This window comes from Elgaria multicarinata, chromosome 17, assembly GCF_023053635.1.
Source record: "Elgaria multicarinata webbii isolate HBS135686 ecotype San Diego chromosome 17, rElgMul1.1.pri, whole genome shotgun sequence".
Lineage (NCBI taxonomy): Eukaryota > Metazoa > Chordata > Lepidosauria > Squamata > Anguidae > Elgaria > Elgaria multicarinata.
The window spans coordinates 24,592,123-24,611,158 of record NC_086187.1 but is presented as its reverse complement, the minus strand read 5'-3'; the positions used below and the strand labels follow the sequence as shown (position 1 = coordinate 24,611,158).

The window sequence follows — 19,036 nt, the reverse complement described above, 5'->3', positions numbered from 1 at the left end:
TGAGCAGGGCCTGATGACCAAGCCCCTGTCATTTGGCCTGAGCATGTGGTACCCAAGAGAGCTACTTCCGCTCGAACCCTGCCTGGTTGTGATTATGCACTGATCTATCGCCCCACTGATCTTTCGTTTGCTGCTCTGGAACTGGAGCACACCCCCCCCCCAACTCTCTCTGGCAGTGAAAGTGGGCAGGCACAGCCTAGGCAGCGGCAAGGGATGGCATTACTTCTGTGCACAGCACCTAGCATGTACCCAAGGTGTGGTTCAGATTTGAGTCCATGAACTTCATCAGAACTGGTCGTCTGCTTTCGCACTCAGGGCCTGCAGAGAGCACCAGCGGACATCCGAAGCAGCAGCAAGCCGCCAGCTCAAGGAACCCATCAAAGTCAAAATAAAGGCAAACGGAAGGTGGAGCCTCTCTTACAAGTCACAGGTGGGAGAGTTCGACTTTGCATAAGATGAATTTTAGATAGCGGGTATTCCACCTTCTGAGTCTGAAGTGGTACAGCCCAGACACAAATCCACCACCTCCGTGAGGCCAATGTCAGCAACCGGTTTTGCTGGAGGAGCAAGGAGTGTCCGGAAAGACCCGTGGCTTCATTCCCACCATCCCCCAAATGGCCGGAGGCGACCAAGTAATTCTCCACAGGCGCTGCTCAACCACATCCTTATGTGGGGACGGCAATGAAGGTACCCAATTTCGTAGACTTGATCCTGGGGATGGTAGCTGCGATCTTCCATCCACACAGCATGTCCCAGTGATAGCAGTCTTAGTAATTGCAAGATGCCTTACTGGAATGTCTTTTTTTATTATTTATATTTTATTAGTTTAAAACACTTTTGGCCACCAAGAGAAATAAGTAGGCGATACATTCCTTCGCCAGTGTCATCTCATCCTCCCCTCTTCTTTCAATATGATGAGTAGATATTAAAGATGTTTTTAAATATGTCCAGTGCTATATAATTCTATTAAATAAATAATAATTAAGTGTGCAAGGAGAAGGGGGGGAATGCCTTCTCAATCAGTAGACAAATCTTTGGCTCCTAATTGGCTTCTGTGCAGAGGGGGGAGTAAGACCGGACAATCCCATATCAGGTGGTATAACCCACCGCCTCGGTTAGAATTTCTGCCCGCGAATGGCATGAGTGGGTGCTGGTGCCCACAACGGTGGTGACATGTGGCTACCAGGATACTGCCTTCTCTGTAGTGGGCCCCCCATCTGTGGAATGCTCTTCCTAGAGCAGCCTTCCTCAACCTGGGGCGCTCCAGATGTGTTGGACTGCATCTCCCAGAATGCCCCAGCCAGCTGGCTGGGGCATTCTGGGAGATGCAGTCCAACACATCTGGAGCGCCCCAGGTTGAAGAAGGCTGTCCTAGAGAGATCTGCCTGGCACTTTCACTGAATGTGTTTATTTTATTTATTTATTATTGCATTTATATCCCGACTTTTTTCCTGCAAGGAACCCAAGGCGGTGTACATAATCCTCCTCCTCTCCATTTTATCCTCACAACAACAACCCTGTGAGGTGGGTTGGGCTGAGAGTCTGTGACTGGCCCAAAGTCACCCACTGGGTTTTCATGGCCGAGTGGGGACTAAAACCCGGATCTCCCGACTCCCAGTCCGACACTCTAGCCACTACACCACACTGGCTTAGATATCAGGTCTGCCGTTAAGACCTTCTTCTTCCGGCAGGCATTGAACCTTCAGTCTTTCCCTCTGACTACTAACTTTCCTGGTCAACTTTTAATAATTTGTTTTAATATTTTTACTGTACTTATTCTTTTGGTTGTTGCTTTTTAAAAATAATATTGTAAACCACTTTGGATGGTACATAAATTTAATAAATAAACACTTCGTCTTTACCTAGAATCCTAGTTGCCAACTCTCTCCCGTCTACCCTACTAAACCCAGGAATGGTGCCAGATTATTTTGCCCACTAGGCATGGCAAGCTTCTTGCACACACACACACACACACACACACACCAAAATTGCCAACTTTGATTCAGCTGTTCAGGAAGAGTTTCTGAACTATTATATTTTCCTCTTATGTTTTTTCTTAAAACAGCTAATTTGTACAAAACTGTGATCCTTAAAGGGTAGTACTGCGCCCCTCTGAGGTCCTTTCCCTAGTTGGCCTAATGGTAGCGCCGGCCCTGACTAAACCCTATAGCCTCGGCCAAAAACCCTGCGATCAAAGGTATGCAAATCTATGGGATTTACACACAATGCCAATAATGTATTGTGGAATTCCATACACACACACACACGCGATACCAGAAGTGCTTTTGGTTCTCCGCTTTCATTTGCTGGATGTAGCTGCTGCATGGTGTCTGACCATGGAGATGGTCCGTTCCTCCTGCCCTGCCGATTCTATAACGTGACACAGGAAGGGAACCTCCACTTTTTCTTGCAAGGCACGTCAATAGAACAGGATCCGGGAAGCCAGCCATGAAGAAAAGCAACCTTGATTCAGCTAGGAAGCGTCTGAAACATGGAAAGGATGCACGGAAATCACAAAAGAGCAATTGAGCTCTCCCAGTGGGCAGGGGAGTTAGGGGGAAGAGGGAGAAAAACAACTTTTGGGAACGTGGCAGAGTGAATAGAGGACGCGGTGAATGAGGGCCCTTCATCCCAGATGGACAGCCTCCAAAGTCTTGGCTCTTTTGGCTAGGACTGACGATGCTTTTACTTACACCAGGGTGGGTGGAAGGTAAATCACGAGCTATTGGTAGGACGCTGGGTGTTTTGCAGTAGTTTCAAGAAACAAAATGGGTTTAAGAGAACTTATAAACAATGCAAAATAAGGCCGGAGCTACCATAAAATAAACTCCAATAAAAATGAATAACACAACTAATCTGTACTGTTAAGTATAAAGAGTAGTTATAAAAATGTTTAATTACACATTAAAACAAATGATTTTCTATTTCAACCACTAGGGCCTTCATCTAGTCTGGGACTGGTTTACACGCCTATTAATATTACTAGAAGCCAGCAATGTCACCATTTTTGCAGACTGTTACTTTCCTTGTATAATGTCAAATGTGCATTTCGCAAGTAGGGCGAAAAGAGAGAAAGAAGCTTCTCCCGCGGAGAACGCGAACTACAGGTTTGTGCTACTGAGAAGTACTTAGAAAGTCATTTCAGGGGTGCGGGGTGGGCTCGCTAAATGGCCTACAAGCCCCCACTCCTCCACCTCGGCAACTCGGAAATTAAAAGGGAAAGCCTCTTCCTTTCCTAGATTCGAGGATGGGCGGAGAAGCATCGCTCCATCGCCCTTGTAAGGAGGAAACCCAAAGCCGGACACCCGACGCGTTTCGAGCCCTGGTCCTTTCCCCGCGCCCACGTGCAGCTGGTGCTCGCCCGACGGCGTCGATTCCTGGGGTGGTGATGGTGGTTTAGACGTGCGAAACTCGGCAAAGAACCGGCTTGAAAACTTGGGATTTAAAACCCGCGGAGGCAGGAGGAGCCGCATATGCGTTAATCCCAGAGGAGGGGATTTGGAGGACGTGGAAAGACAGTGTGGCGTAGTGGCGAAAGTGTCGGACTGGACCTAAAGGTTTATCCCGGGCCGTCCCTGCCTGCTCCCGGGATAGCCTGTGTGTCATTTACATGAACAGGGATGGCGCCGGGAGGATCCCGGGATAAACTTTAGGTCTAGGTAAGCCCTGGGAGTCGGGAGATCCGGGTTCTAGTCCCCACATGGCCGTGGAAACCCACTGGGTGACTTTGGGCCAGTCACAGACTCTCAGCCCAGCCTACCTCGCAGGGTTGTTGTTGTGAGGATAGAAATGGAGAGGAGGAGGATTATGTACGCCGCCTTGGGTTCCTTGGAGAGGGGGGGGAGAAAGGCGGGATATAAATGCAATAACTAAATTAAGATCTCTCAATAAACCCCTCTTCGGGAGCGCCCCTGCGCCGCGTCGTTGCGCGCGGCCCCGCGCCCACCCGCGTCCCGCCAGCCCCGCGCCGAGCAGGCCGGGAGCGGCGCCCCCCACCCCACCCCGGCTGGGCGGCGCCTGCGCTGGCTCGGAGCCCCCCCGGGCCGGCCTTCTCGCGAGAGACGGGGCGGCGCAGGCCGAGCCGGAGGAGGAGCCGCTGCCGGGTTCGCTGGCTGGGCGGCGGCGGCGGCGGCGGCGGAGGAGGAGGAGGAGGAGGAGGAGAAGCGGGCGAGCGAGCGGGAGCGAGGCGCCGCCTCCCCCTCCTCCTCCCCTCCTGCGGGAGGTTCCGCTATCCGAGCCACCCCGGGCAGGAGGTGAGCTGGGCACACGCGAAGGCGTGGGGGGACGGGGACCCGGGGGGGGGGGTGGAGGCCGGCCGGCTGGCTGTCGCGGATGGCCAGCCCAGCCACGCGCTCGCGGCGCGGGACGCAGCAGCGGACGCGCGGCCGTCGGGGGGATGCCGCGGACGCCGACGCTCCCTCCCCCGGTGTCGCCCCCCCTCCTCCCACGTGGCCGCCTCCTGCCAGCCGCGCTAGGGCAGAGGAAGAGGAGAGCGGGCGCCGGGCTGCCGTCTACCTTCCCGCCCCCCCCCGCCCGCGCCGGTGCGCCGGATGCCGTCCCGCCCAAAGGGCTACTGAAGGTCACGGCTCGCCCGGGGGGACTCTCCGCCTCGGCTCGCCCGGGGAGTCTGGCGGGGTTGGCCCTCGCTCCGGTGCGCCGCCTTGGAGCGGGAGGGCAGGGCAGGGCAGTGCGCCGAGGCTGGGTTCGCGGGGTCTCGCTGCCCCCGGGGCAAAGCGGCACGTTTTCGGACGACCCAAAGAAGGGGGCCGAGCGCGACCCGGGTTGAAGGCCTTTGAAGAGTCGCGTGTCGGTTGGGGACGCGAATTTCTCACGGGGATGCCTTGACACGTGGTTATACCTGTGTGCATCTTTTGTGGGCTCAAGGAGGCACCTGTTCTCTCTCTCTGGGGCTAAGTAGCATCTCCCACGTGAAGGTGCATCAGCTGTGAGTTGCCCTACCTAACAGCCGGATACACCTGTGGGTACGGCTAGGTAGGAAGCACTGAGAGCAGATGCTCAAGCCTGGATGATGTTGGTAGACCAAAGTTCCGCGCCACGGTGGGGCTTGTAGGCCAGACCTGGCCAAGTTGTGGCGCTCCCAATGTTTTGGCTTGCAACTCTCGGCAACCAGTGCTGTACGAGCCATCTAGCCCACGGGTTCAGGCAAGATTCTTTCCTTGCTCTCCCTGGAGATGCCAAGGATCGAACCCGGGACCTCCTGCGTGTGAAGCAGGGGCTCGACCGTTGAGCCACGGCCCCTGATATGGTGAGAGATGATGGGAGCTGTAGGCCAAAGCATCGCCCCCACCCCTGCTGTAGACATTGCCTGCCCTGGAAAGTTGAGATGTTTGGAAATCAGGAGACGTTTCCATAATGGGGGAGAGGCAGAGATCCGAGGGAATTTGCTGACGGGGGATGCCACTGTGATCCTGGTCACGGGGGCTGGCTTTGTGGTCATGGCAGTGGTGGGACCTGAGCTGCTTTTTTGGGTGTGTGTGATGGAGACTTCTTTCCGCTTTCTGGGTTGTGGTAGGCCCAGAAATCCTTCAGCAGTTGCTGCCAAAGCCGACTCAGGCAGCTGTCTGGACATCTCTTGGTTCCCTCCGAAACAAGCGGACTGGAAATCAATGCAAACTATAAATAGGAAAGAGCGTTGCAATGACAACTTGGGTGTCAGTCAGTTGGAAGTCATCGAGGGAGGCGGCTTTTGTATTGGGGGTGGGGTGAGCTTTAAATACGTCTGAAATCTTCGGGGAAAGATTCAACTCTTCAGACCTACTTCACCGCATTTCCTAAGTCATAGCGGGGCTTTCAATCTATGGGCCTAATCCAGCCTGCAGAGGCTTGGACCCGAATGATAATGGAGCTTAGCTCAGTGGTATCGTCTAGCGGTCCCCCAACCTCTTTGGACCCATGGGCACATTTGGGAATTGGAGAAACTGCTGTGGACGCCACCACAAAATGGCGCCCGTGGAGGCTGTGGCTAGTCACATAAATGGCTGCCGTGAGGGCGCGGCTAGTCAAAATGGGGGAAGGGAGAGAAATAATGAGGAAAGTTTTTCATTAAAAATAAATTTTTGAAGGAGGTAGGGTGCCCAGAGTTTCATGGATACCATTGGAGGTGCCCAGAGATGTTGGGTTGGCAGCTGTTGGTATAACACCTGCTTACATACCTAAAGATCCAACCTGCGTCCTCGGTACCTCCCATTTTTTATTTTAAAGCATCAAGTTCCGTGTAATTTAAAGCACGTCTCTGCCTGAGACCCGAATAATGCTCATGTATCTTTTTTTAATGAATTGTTTTACTAGACAAACAAAGGCAGGTGCTTTAATCAGCAGCAGGCTTGAGAAGTATGCTAATTACAAAACAAAGGGGTTATCTGTTGCTGTGAAACCATGAGATTAAGTTTTAAAAGGTTGTAATGAATTATTGTCACATTTAACCACGGTAAAGGTCCTAGAAATGCAAAACAATTCACTCAGCAGTTCTTTTATCCAGGAACACTGAAGTCAGTCTACAGGTGGCAAAATGTGTTACTTATGTTATTTATTTATTTTAAAAGGTTGTTTTTTAAAGTTGGTTGTAAAGATAAATTGCCACCTTGGCCGTGATAGCATCCTTGGATTTGTGGATATTGGACAGTATTGGATCATGGTCAAATAATGGATGTTCAATTTACAGTATTTTGACCAGTCCGTTCACTGGCATGCGAGTTGCTATGTCTGCTGCAGGGCAGTTGCTATCAGGGTTGTGAAATTCGGAGTTGGTGCCGTTATCTTAGGGAAGTAAAAGGGGGAACCGTGTAGAAGCGATTCTGCTAATCCTTGTGGAATGGCACACCATGACCATCCACAGTGTTAATGCTTCTCTTTGCCTGGCAGAGGTTGCTTAACCAGAATTCTCATAACTCTTGTTGCATAATGACATGGCAGCCCATGTGGGCTGAAGGAGAGAGAGATAAAGAGAAGAACTTGTTCATAACCGTTGTGGTTAGAGTGTTGGACTGGGACGTAGAGATGTAAAATTTCCAGAAATTTTGAAGCCATGGAAACAAATGGAAATTTTTGGAAAAATTGAAATAATGCAATATTAGCACTTTTTACAGATTGAAAGTCACTTTGGCCACAGCTAGACCTAAGGTTTATCCTGGGATCATCCAGGGTTCGCCCCTGCCTGAGCACTGAATCCCCTGTGTGTCACCTAGATGAACAGGTTTGACCCCAGGACGATCCAGGGATAAACCTTAGGTCTAGCTACGGCCTTTGTTACTTTAGGAACATAAAATGTAATTATGTCTAAGTTGGTTTGGCATAAAATTATTACATTTGGTATATTAAAAGTAGTGTATTCAAACAATTATTACAAATTTAATTTACTTTTTTTACCTTTTTTTTTAGTAACAAATGGCGCTACAAGCTCCTGAACTGTTAGGAACCTCTTTGGTTCTGCCAGTTTATGAGGAGCAGGCAAAAAACAATTTTTAAAAACAACAACTGAAGAAACCACCAACATTAGTCACAAAGAAAATTATGTCTCTGCTAGTCCTCCAGTGTCAAGACATAAAGCCTCCATTCCCATAAAAAGAACTGAGAAAAGGTGGGGGGGGTGGACAACGACACCAAGATTCAATGAATATGCATGAAATTTAATCAGACTCATTTTCTGACCTATAGCTATCAGTATTAGTTTAAGTCTCTGCTTCCATGGAAGTGCTGCCCCCTAGAGGCAGAAATGCATCTTGCTCTTGCATTTGAGAGTTGTAGTCTCAGTTTGCAACCTAGGACTTGCTTGTCCTTGGTGCACAGACATTGTAATAATCTAATACTGCACAGTTTTTAGAAATCATTTGGAGAAGTAAATCTCTGAACACCTTGTCTTAAACATTTTATTCATCATGCTAAAATAAAACGTCACGTAATTCGTTTTTTTCTTCATTTTTTTCAATTTTTTGAAAAAACATGGTTTTTTTCCAATTTTTTTCCGGGGTTTTTCTGGGCCTTCACATCTCTAACTGAGAGACGGGAGATCTGGGTTCTAGTCCCCACTCGGCCAAGAAGCTCACAGAGTGGCTTTGAGCCAGGCACTGACTCTTGGCTACCTTACCTCACAGGGTTGTTGCAGGGATAAAATGGAGGAGAAAGAGTATTATCAAGTAAGCTGTCTTGGGTTCCTTGAAAGAGGAGAAAGAGTGTATTAAGTACATTTTAGTTGATTCCCCCCCTACTCATCAAATATTTCTGTTCAATTTCTTTTGGCTATTGAAAGAACTTCCTTGAGCTTAATTGATACAGGACACAGTGCAATGAACATGGTGAACCTTTAAAAACTTTAATCCCAAAGCAGAAATGGGTCTTTTATTGGAAGCAATTCTAAGACCCCCACATCTGCACTGTGTAATACATTTATGTTATGTAGATAGTTAGATTAGACTTGAGTTAAGTACAAAATTGATTCGGGTTCCAATTGGTTTATGCCATGGGGTGGGTGGGTGGGAGGGGAATCCAATTCAAAATTTTCCAGCACCACCCACTCATGGAGCAAACGTGTGCTTGCAAACATGCATTATATTTACACCGTCAGGCGGGAGTCAAAATTAGCTGTGCCTCCTTGTTGAGAGAACCCTCTGTGGCTAACCTGTGTTTGCGTGGTGTGTGAATTGGCTCATGGTTGGTTGGTTTGTTGATGGTGTAACCCTTCTCAAATTCAATTTCCCCTGCTACATGGCCTCTCCTGAGTCATTTATCAGATCAACCTGTGTCTTCTGAGGCAAGTGAATCCAAATTCTCAGCCGGGAAAACCCAGATTCCATTGACCATATAAACTGTGTGCATTGAGAAAATTTGCACATCTGTGCATCCTGTGCATAATTTTATGTGCATCATGAGCTGGGCTAAGTCATACTTGGCCTTCTCACACACCTCCCCAGCCCATGCGTGTTTACCAAACGTTGCCCACTCACTTTCAAGCCCCTCTTTGGCACCTTAGGGGCTAGAAACTTAGATTTTGTAAACCAAAGTTCAGGTTCTCGGGGTGCTGTATTTTGCACCCAGTTCCAAACTGCTTGGCTGAGAAACGGCACAGCCCTGCAAGTGACATGGGTGACCCATGACTTTAACTTGGGATTCTGCACCCTTTAGAACCGATATGTTGTCAAGGGCAAAACATCTTCATTTGGGAAATGACTAAAGGGTTTGTGTTGTTTATTAAAGGGTTTGTGTTGTTTATTCTAAAGCAGCAAGCTGACAGATGTGGTCGGAATGTATTCTTTCCCAAAGTAGATGTGATCCTTGTGGCCATTCCCTGTTCCAACAATTTCCCAGCTTTGCCTCTGTGTTTACATATTTTCCCCCACCACATCACTGATGAGTTTCTCCCGGGTGTGGAAAAAGCCTCAGTACGTTACTCCTGCCTTTCGCCATCCCCTATCGTTGCTGGGTCATGACTTGGATTTGAGGATAACAGAGTGGGCTAAGCTTAAGAGAGCCCAGTATGCCCTTAAAGGAGGACAGGACAGAAGGCAAGTAGTAATTAACTTTTTCGCTTAGTTTATCTTCTTGAAAGCATTTTTTACGTGTATGTTCATGCCTTCAGCCAAAAATGGCTAGCAGGGCAGCTTCCAGAGAATGGAAATAAGGAAGTCTCTGTGTGCAGGCTTACTATCTAAAAGATACGACATGCAAGGAAAAGTGGGCGAGGAGGGAAGAGGAAAATAATGCAGTTTGGACACTCGATTCTTAGTTACAGAATTAAGCAAGTCATAGAGCTGGATTTACAAATGACATGGAACTGGATTAAAGCAGGTCATTGACCGGGATCAAAGTGCAATTGAAAGGTTACTGCTTCCTTTGACAGACTCAGCAGTAGTAGAAGAAAAGGTTGCGGTGGGAGGAAGGGCAGTGAGAAGCCGGCACTGGCTTCATTTCGCTACCAGGTTAAGACATGGCTTTTTAACAAAGCCTTTGATGGCTAAATCCACCATTCTGCACACTGTCTCGTTTTAATTGGATTTTACTGTTTTAAAACTTCATACTGGTTTTAACATATTAATGGTTTAATTCGTTTTAGAATTGTATATTGATCGTTCTATTTTATATGTATGGTTTTATCTGTACGCCATCCTGAGATCCTTGTGGTATAGGGTGGGATATAAATCTTTTAATAAATAAATAAAATAAATAAATAAAAACAAGGAAACGCAGGAATTCAAGGGTTAAGTCTTGGTAGCAGTTACTGCATGAATGTTGGCATCAGTTGAACCTGAGAAGTAAATCGAGGTTTCATTTTCCGAAGGGGCTGCCCTGCCTTCAAATGACGTTTTGTTTTCAGCCTTGCTTTTTGGAGTCAGCAGATCCTCTTGTGTTGCGCTCCTTCCTTTCCAGGGACAGATGTAGGCACATGTAAGAATTGGCTTCTAAAGAAATTCTGCTGAAGGGAAAGGGGAAAAGTCCCTTTCATAAGTGCAGGCTCTGTGTGAGCATAACGCCTACCGAAGGGCCATTTTCAGTCGTGGAGAACTTTCAGTGCCTGCAGAGAAGGCTGTTTATTTCAGAGGCCTCCTCACTCCCTCAAAGTCCACATTTTTAAAACCAAAAATGTTACGTCAGCTGTCTCCCTTGGTCAGCTGTTGGGCTGGAACCAGCGTCTTCACAATAACAGCTTAAATGGGCCTCTTGTCTTCCAAATGTCTCATGCTTAAGGAGGACAAAAATGGAAAGGATCTATTTACCTAACTGAATAGAATTTATGGAACTCCCCTGATTTCCACTCAAAATGCAGGACCGTTCTGCCCAACCTTAAGGAATGCGTGATCATTCATAATGCCTTTCTGTTCGCTGGCAGTTAATTGCAGGCATCACTTTTTTGCATTCCGGAATGCAAACCACACTGGATCTGCATTCTTCTTCGCTTTCATGTGTGTTCTCAGCTAGTACCTGCACGCTGAGCATCATCCCTTAAGCTATTTTCTTTATTGCTGTACTAAAAAGATGGAGACCAGGTTTGCATGGATGAACACTCTTACACAACATATGTCATTAGACCCAGAGCTGGAGTCTTCTATGTTTATCCGATGACAAATATATATTGAGTTTTTTAAAATTATGCCTCTTATAGGAACATGGGAAGCTGCTGTAAACTGAGTCAGAGCCTTGGGGCCTGTCTACACACAGTCGTCGGGGCGCCCTGAAGGCGCTTCAGGGCGCCCCGAAACTCCTAGTGTAGACACCTGTTCAGAAGAGATGGAGGAAGAGGCGGCGGCGGTGGCGAAAAGTTCCCAGGGCTCGGCGGCTTCGCTGGTGAGTCCTTGCCGCCGAGCCCAACTCCCCGCCGGCCTCCTGCTGCCGGCGAAAGAGCCACCCGGGTTGGAGAGCTCGGCGGAAGCTGAGCTCTCCGACCCGGGTCGCTCTTACCCCGGCAGCAGGAGGCCGGTGGGGAGGCGGCGGCGGCAAGGATGCGGCCAGTTCCCCAGCTGCCGCCTCCTCCGTCTCTTCAGCTGCCATCTACATCATCGTTTTGGGGTCGTACTGGGGGCGCATGCATGCGCCTTCAATACGGTGTGTGGAAGGGGCCTTGGTCCATCTAGCCCTGTATTGTTGGCACTGGCTGGCAGCAACTGCTTTCCTGGGAGTAAACTCTATTGTACTCAGTGGGACTTACTTTTGAGTCATCTTGTAAGATTTCCAGATAATGCATTTTGATTTCTAGCACCTTTGCCTGACAACATCCTTAAACTCATAATGATGAATCAACTACGATTAAAAATAAAAACTACCCCCTGCAAGGCATAAGACCCCTGGATTATGATGATATAATAAATAGATGATAAAATAAATAAAGCCATGCATTAGTTGAGTTGTGCTGTTAAATTGTCTGTGGTGGTCACTGACGTTCTAAGTTTTATGGGGTGGTTGTATTTTCGTTTGAGCAATGTTTTAGCTGTTCTAAATTTTGTATGTTCCAACAAAATTAGAAGTTGCCTTGAATCTTTTTCAGAGGGGTGTCTAATGGCACAATCGTATTCCTGTTTGTTTCCTTCAACATGGATAGGGCTGCACCATAAGAAATGTAATACGTACTCTAACGACAATAATATACTGCCAGTATGTGAAAGATTTGAAATAATCAGCTCTAAAAATGCTAATAATAGTAAAAGCTCTTGTGATAAACGGGAAAAGCTATCAGGTTATCTCAGCCTAAGGAAATGCAGCATGTGCGAAATGGCTCTGAAAGACGTTATGAATGAAGAACATTGGAGTAGAGATTAGAAAAAGCGCCACTCGGCTGCCAGATGTGTGGACAGTGACAGGAGTCCTTGCCGCCGAGCCCAGAGGCTTCGGCTCTGGTTGGGACATTCCTACCTTCTGTTCTGTGACAAGTGACTGGACTGCCTTCTCATTCAATGCAGCTGCTCTTGCGTAATCCTACTCGGACTTTGCTAGCTGCCCACCTGCAAGAATCACACTTCTCAAGTTTCACAGTCCGCATTTGGGCCAGCCAAAACGCCGCAAAAGCTTCTGCATGTCTTTGGGTTCTTTAGAACTCTTCGTCAAGGCCATGTGGTCTAAGAAGCAGGTGATGTGGGGGAAGAACAGAAAGGTCCAAAAACTGGGCCAGATGTTGTGGCTAGCACTGCATTTCAGCCCCAATCTCAAAAATGGAGATGCCATACTGATAGGTGATGGTAGGTATCGGATTATAACAAGCGTTCCGGGACAAGGAAGCAATGGGTGATTCCTGTTTCTGAAAACAAAAGGCCCTTTGTAACACAGACCTGCTTCTTGCTCTGGGTGAAACACAAAGGCTCCTTGATTCTCCCTGTCTGGATGCTGAATACCGAAGATCCTCTTCAGTGTTTTGTGAAAAATGACCTAGCTGTTATTGGCTCATTTCAGACAACGGTGGTTTTAGAACTCCACAGTGGAGTTCTTACATCACTGTTGAGAAATGTGTTGGCTTGTGGGAAAACTCCATGTAATAGAAAACACTCCCTGCACAATATCCGCGCTGTGCAGGGGAGAGTTCCTGCACAACCATTGTGTGGCGTGTTCCGTGGAGTTTTCTGTTACATTGAGGAATGACTTACGGGATACCATTGGGAGGGCCAGGGGAGAAGAGAGGGCAGAGGAACTGTCAATCAAACATCACGATGGAGTTTACTCAACTGCATGGTAGTCCTGTATACAGTATTTTAAAAATAAATACACCTTTCCCTCACCATGGGCGACTTGAGGAATGGTTATGCACGAATCTCATTTGTCTCATTTATTAAAAACTCGTTAGAGGAATATACAGTTGAGTCTTCCTCCTGAGAGGTAGCGTCTCCTACCATTGATTCTCTGAAGGCACCATTTGGTGTACCATCATTTTCGTTTAAAAATGAGATTGCGGTATCTGGATCTATCCAGTACTCATTCTCAACTAAATCTGTTTCTCCTGACTTAAAGTCATAATAATCCAATATTGATTTCTGGACTAGGTTGGGCAGAGGTTCCTTACATGAGTCTTTCCGAAGCTGGGCTCGGCTGTTGACCATGTTATATGATGATATCTTAATACTGATTTAATGAGCCTCGTGTGGCGCAGAGTGGTAAATCAGCAGTTTCTGCAGCTGAAACTCTCCCCATGGCCTGAGTTCGATCCCAGCGGAAGCTGGTTTCAGGCAGCCAGCTCGGGTCGACTCAGCCTTCCATCCTCCCGAGGTTGGTAAAATGAGTACCCAGTTAGCTGGGGGAAAGGTAATAATGGCCAGGGAAGGCAACGGCAAACCACCCCGCTATAAGGCCTGCCAAGAAAACATCAGCGAAAGCTGGTGTCCCTCCAAGGGTCAGTAATGACTCAGTGCTTGCACGAGAGGTTTCTTTCCTTTTTTCCTAATACTGATTTACGAGTTATCAACTTTCAGTGTTAGAAGGAAGTAGGGGAGAAGGGAAAACAACACTAGAAAACTTCTGAATTGAAGCTGAATAGGGACAATTTATAGAAATCTAACAAGTCTAGAAAGTCTTGAACCACGGCCACACTAACAATTCAAAGTTTGGGGTGTGGCCGATAAAATACCCCCCAAAATAAACAGAATCAATAATATCAGTAATCGATAATAATAATAATAGCTTTAACACAGTCTTAAAACAAATAAAACTCAAATTCTAATCTTAGGAATATGTCATATAAAATGAAGTTAAAAATTAAAAGTGCATTTCTAAGTGTACATACATTAACCTTATTTACATCTTCGCAACCCGACACTCCCGTCCATCCACATTTATAACTGAAGTGAGTCCTAGGCGGGTATGGAGCACTCTGAAGCAATAATGGTTCTTAGATTGGCTCACTTCTCTCTTCCCTTAATGGTTGAGTTTTTTCTTGAAAGGTCCAGCAGGAGTGAAATTCGGAAATTCCGCCGGGCCGAGTCTCATTTGAACAAGTAAAGAGCATGCACCGTCCTTTAAAACGAACGTATGGAATTCATTCTGGGTGCCAGGGTGGATAAAAATCAATGATATTTTTTTAAAATTTTATTATTATTATTTTAATTTAAATCTGATTTTTTTTTAATAAATTGCTTTTTGCGGAAAAATCTATCTAAAGATAGTTTTCTATTTAAGATACTTTATAGTCCAAAGGTTATTCATCATGAAATAAGGATTAGTTTTTAATTATGTAGCATGAGGCTGTATATTCATGCAATGTTTACATTTTTTGGTAAATGAATTCCATTAATCCATTCGCAATGTCATGCCCTTCCAGAGGTTTCTGTAAGATTATTGGGCATTTTTTCTATCTAGAAGATATTATCACAGCTACTTGGTTTTACAGTTCTCAAAACTGTGAATTTGTGTCTGCAGAGATCACGTTCGTTTGCAAATCTATGTACACAGAATCATCCCCTTACCTCTTCAGTGCTAAGTTTCAAAAAAAAATCAATGAATAGAAAATTCAATGAATAGAGTGCACTTTTGGGGTGGGGTGGGGTGAAGTCACATGATTAAATCGAGTCTTTCTGAGTAGTGATTTAAATCGTGATTTAAATCAAATTGATTTAAATCAAATCCACCCTGCTGGGTGCTTCTGTTTCTCATGGTGGTTTTTTTTGTGTGTGTTCTCTCCGTCTTTCTCTCTGATGGTGTTGTGTGTTCGATGCCCTTGCAGGTTCTTGAACATCCCCGAACGCCATGCCGGGCTTGAGATGTTCCCGAGCGCATCAGAGGTGAGCTCAGCATGAAGTAGCTTTTGACCTCACCTGTCAGGATGACCAAAGCGCGTCTCTTCCGCCTTTCGGTGGTGGTGGGTTCCCTCTTCATGATTCTGCTGATCATTGTATATTGGGACAACGTAGGGACCGCTCACTTCTACCTGCACACCACGCTCTCCAGGCCCCACGGGGTGCTGCCCACAGTGGTTCGGGAGGACGGCCAAGGGTCTTTGTCAGATGTCGATGACTTCTTGGAGAACCTCCTGACTTCTGACCTAAAACAGAACGTCGATCTTGGTCGGAAAACGGAAACGCCGCCCTTGCACGCCTCGAGCCGCCCCGTAGACGGCAACTTGGAAGAGAACGTCCGGGGCTACGATTGGTCCACTCGTGATGCCGGCCTGATCCTGGACCAAAAGAAGCTGCAAGCAGAGAGGCGGAAGACCCTGCGGGAACTGTGTGCCAACTCCAGCTTTGCCTTCCCGACCAAGGAACGCTCATTCGACGACATACCCAACTACGAGCTCAACCACCTCATTGTGGACGACCGCCACGGCGTCATCTACTGCTACGTCCCCAAAGTAGCGTGCACCAACTGGAAGCGGGTGATGATTGTCCTGAGTGAGAGTTTGATGGACCAGGGCGTTCCCTACGTTGACCCCTTGGACATTCCCCGGGAACACGTCCACAACACCAGCACCCACTTCACCTTCAACAAGTTCTGGCACCGTTACGGCAAGTTTTCCCGCCATCTCATGAAGATCAAGCTGAAGAAGTACACCAAGTTCCTCTTCGTCCGCGACCCCTTCGTCCGGCTCATCTCGGCCTTCCGCAGCAAATTCGAGCTGGAGAATGACGAGTTCTACCGCCGTTTCGCCATCCCGATGCTGAAGCTGTACGCCAACTACACCAGCCTCCCGACCTCGGTGAGCGAGGCCTTTGGGGCGGGCTTCAAGGTCTCCTTCTCGGATTTCATCCAGTACTTGCTGGATCCTCGGACAGAGAAGCTGGCCCCGTTCAACGAGCACTGGAGGCAAGTCTACCGCCTCTGTCACCCGTGCCAGATCGAGTATGACTTCATCGGCAAGCTAGAGACACTGGATGAAGACTCCGCTCACCTCTTGCAGCTACTCAAGGTGGACCACCTGCTCCGCTTCCCTCCCAGCTACCGGAACAGGACAGCCAGCAGCTGGGAGGAAGACTGGTTTGCCAAAATCCCCGTGGCTTGGCGGCAGCAGCTGTACAAGCTCTACGAGGCGGACTTTGTACTCTTCGGTTATCCCAAACCGGAAAGCTTGCTTAAAAACTGAACGAGAGGTTGCTGGGGGGGACAAGAGAGTATTCAAAATACCCAAAGAACCCTCTTTCTTTTTTTGCAGAATAAGAACGTCCCTCTGCCTATGTGGACATACTTAAATTGACGTACTTAAGGCTCAATCATATGCATGGTTAGACAGAAAAAAGGCCTGTAATATACGGCTGGCGTGCTGGGTGTTGTAGGCCTTTCTCTGTCTCTCTAAACATGCGTAGGGTTACGCCCTTCAAAGGGTACCTTTTTTCCTACGGCATTTCACACACCCTGTCGCTTGCTCGGATGCAAGACAGCCGAACCACCCACTGAGGGGTTTCCTCTCCTCCTCGCCAGCCTCTTTGGTTTCCTTTCAGTGGATCCTCTTGTTTTGCCGTTGGGAGAGAAGTTTGTCCATTCCCCCGACTGTATTCTTTTGGATGCTTTTTACTATTGCATTTTCTAAAAAAAAAAACACCAAACAAAAACACAAAAACGAACGAACAAAAAACAAACATGGAACGAAAAGAAAGAATTAATATATTAAAAAATATTTAATACAAATCCTGTTGTGGAAAAAGGAGAGTAAAAAGGACGCACCGTCTTTTGTTTCTTCTGAGCAGTTTCTGGGGTGTCATGTCTGGGGTGCTGTGGACCAGGGGGTGTTGAACCTTAAAGCTGGGGGCGAAGTCCAGCCTAACTGGAGTCTCAGTCCACCCTTCTGGGGTTCACAAGAAGGCCCCTATCTTTTTGCCCTGATTGCCAACAGTTCGTTGTTTTCCCGGCTTTTGCATGCCCCCCCTTCTAAAATGCCGTTCCTAAAGCTTCGTTATTAGCAGTAAGAGCGTCACGCTAGAATATGCTGGTAGTTCGGCCCCGCCCCTTCCCCTTTGGCTCCGCCCACCACTGGAATGTGGCCCTTGAGAGCTTCTCTGAAATTGAATGCGGCCCTCGGCCTTAAACAGGTTCGGTGTCGTTACAGGCGGTCGTACCCCTTTATTTAGCAAAGTTGGGATAACAACCATAAAATACTTGCTTTTCTATATAACTCATTTATTTCATTTCTATGCTGCCCAACAGCTGAAGCCCTCTGGGCAGTTCACAAAAATGAAAACCGCAAGTAACAGCATAAAATATCATATGAAAGCCTAAAACGGCACCATTGGGCCTGTTCAGACAACACACTAAGCCACGGTTAGGCCGCTAACCCTTTTTGTAGTAAATGGTTAGTGAACTGCGGTTATGTAGCCACCCGACACGCTAAGCCATAATGTTGAGATCAAAATGCTTAACCGCTGTGGTTAGCGTGTCGTCTGAACAGGGTCTACTTGTTTTACAGTTCACATCGCCATGGCCTGAGGAAGAAGATAATCCTCCCTTCCCCAGTAATTTTGGTTGTCCTCCCCCCTCCCCCCTGGTTTTCCAGCTCTATAATCGCGTTTTCTGAGATCTGCTGCCCAGAACTGCACACAGTCTTCCAAATGTGGCTGCACCCTCGATTTGACCAAGGCTGTTCTAATACCTAGGGTGACCATATGAAAAGGAGGACAGGGCTCCTGTGTCTTTAACAGTTGCATAGAAAAGGGAATTTCAGCAGGTGTCATTTGTCTGCATGTCACACCTGGTGAAATTTCCTCTTCATCACAACATTTAAAGCTGCAGGAGCTATATTGCAGCTATACTGTGACCAGATTTAAAAGAGGGCAGGGCACCTGCAGCTTTAACTGTTGTGATGAAGAGGAAATTTCACCAGGTTCTCCATATATACAAATAACACTTCCTGAAATTCCCTTTTCAATACAACTGTTAAAGATACAGGAGCCCTGTCCTCCTTTTCATATGGTCACCCTACTAATACCCCTTACCTTTTGCATTTGCCTTTTTCACATGGTTATTCGAACCAGGGTTTACTCGCCATCAGCTTAAATGTCAGGCTGGTTGTGGCTTGTGCAAATTATTATCATCATCATCATCATTATTATTTACATTTCTATACCACCCTCCTGTTCTGTCTTGTTTATAATTGCGTATGCCATGTGGCCTTTGCCTGGACGTGTGCAGCATTAACACACCAGTGGCACATCTATTCTGGCCACAGACCTGTGGTATGGCAATGTCGTACATGAATGACTAAGTTCATCGTTTTGATGGCTATGGGCTCCCTCCAGTATCCGAGGGAGTAAGCCTGTGTGCACCAGTTGCTGGGGAACATGGGTGGGAGGGTGCTGTTGCACCATGTCCTGCTTTGTTGGTCCCTGGTCGACAGCTGGTTGGCCACTGCGGGGACAGAGTGCTGGTCCCTTGGTCTGATCCAGCAGGGCTCTTAAGTTCTTTTCAACACAACATGGGATGTGTATGTGGCCTTATTGATGAAGACAGATGCTCCTGTGCATTGGAGAAAGAGAAGTGAGCGGTGCTCTTTATTTCTTGAAACTCTCTGCTTAGCACGCGAGAGCTTATGTTGGCTGACTTACGTCTTAGCTCATTGCAGATGGTGCTCTGAGATATTGCTACGAACTGGAGGGATTCCTGGCTGCCACGTTTTTGCACTAGCCTT

General features: G+C 47.5%; 1 protein-coding gene across 1 annotated transcript; it reads left to right on the top strand.

The window, feature by feature from the left end:
- The first annotated feature begins 4,164 nt into the window (after positions 1–4,164).
- Positions 4,165–17,083, top strand: CHST12 (carbohydrate sulfotransferase 12). The gene is made up of 2 exons (XM_063142928.1): positions 4,165–4,253; positions 15,149–17,083. The coding sequence occupies exon 2, from the start codon at positions 15,248–15,250 to the stop codon at positions 16,499–16,501; it is 1,254 nt and encodes a 417-aa protein (XP_062998998.1). The 5' UTR covers positions 4,165–4,253; positions 15,149–15,247; the 3' UTR covers positions 16,502–17,083.
- Positions 17,084–19,036: the final 1,953 nt, after the last annotated feature.

Coding starts and splice junctions, on each gene's coding strand:
- CHST12 (XM_063142928.1), top strand. CDS start 15,248: ATGACCAAAGCGCGTCTCTTCCGCCTTTCGGTGGTGGTGGGTTCCCTC.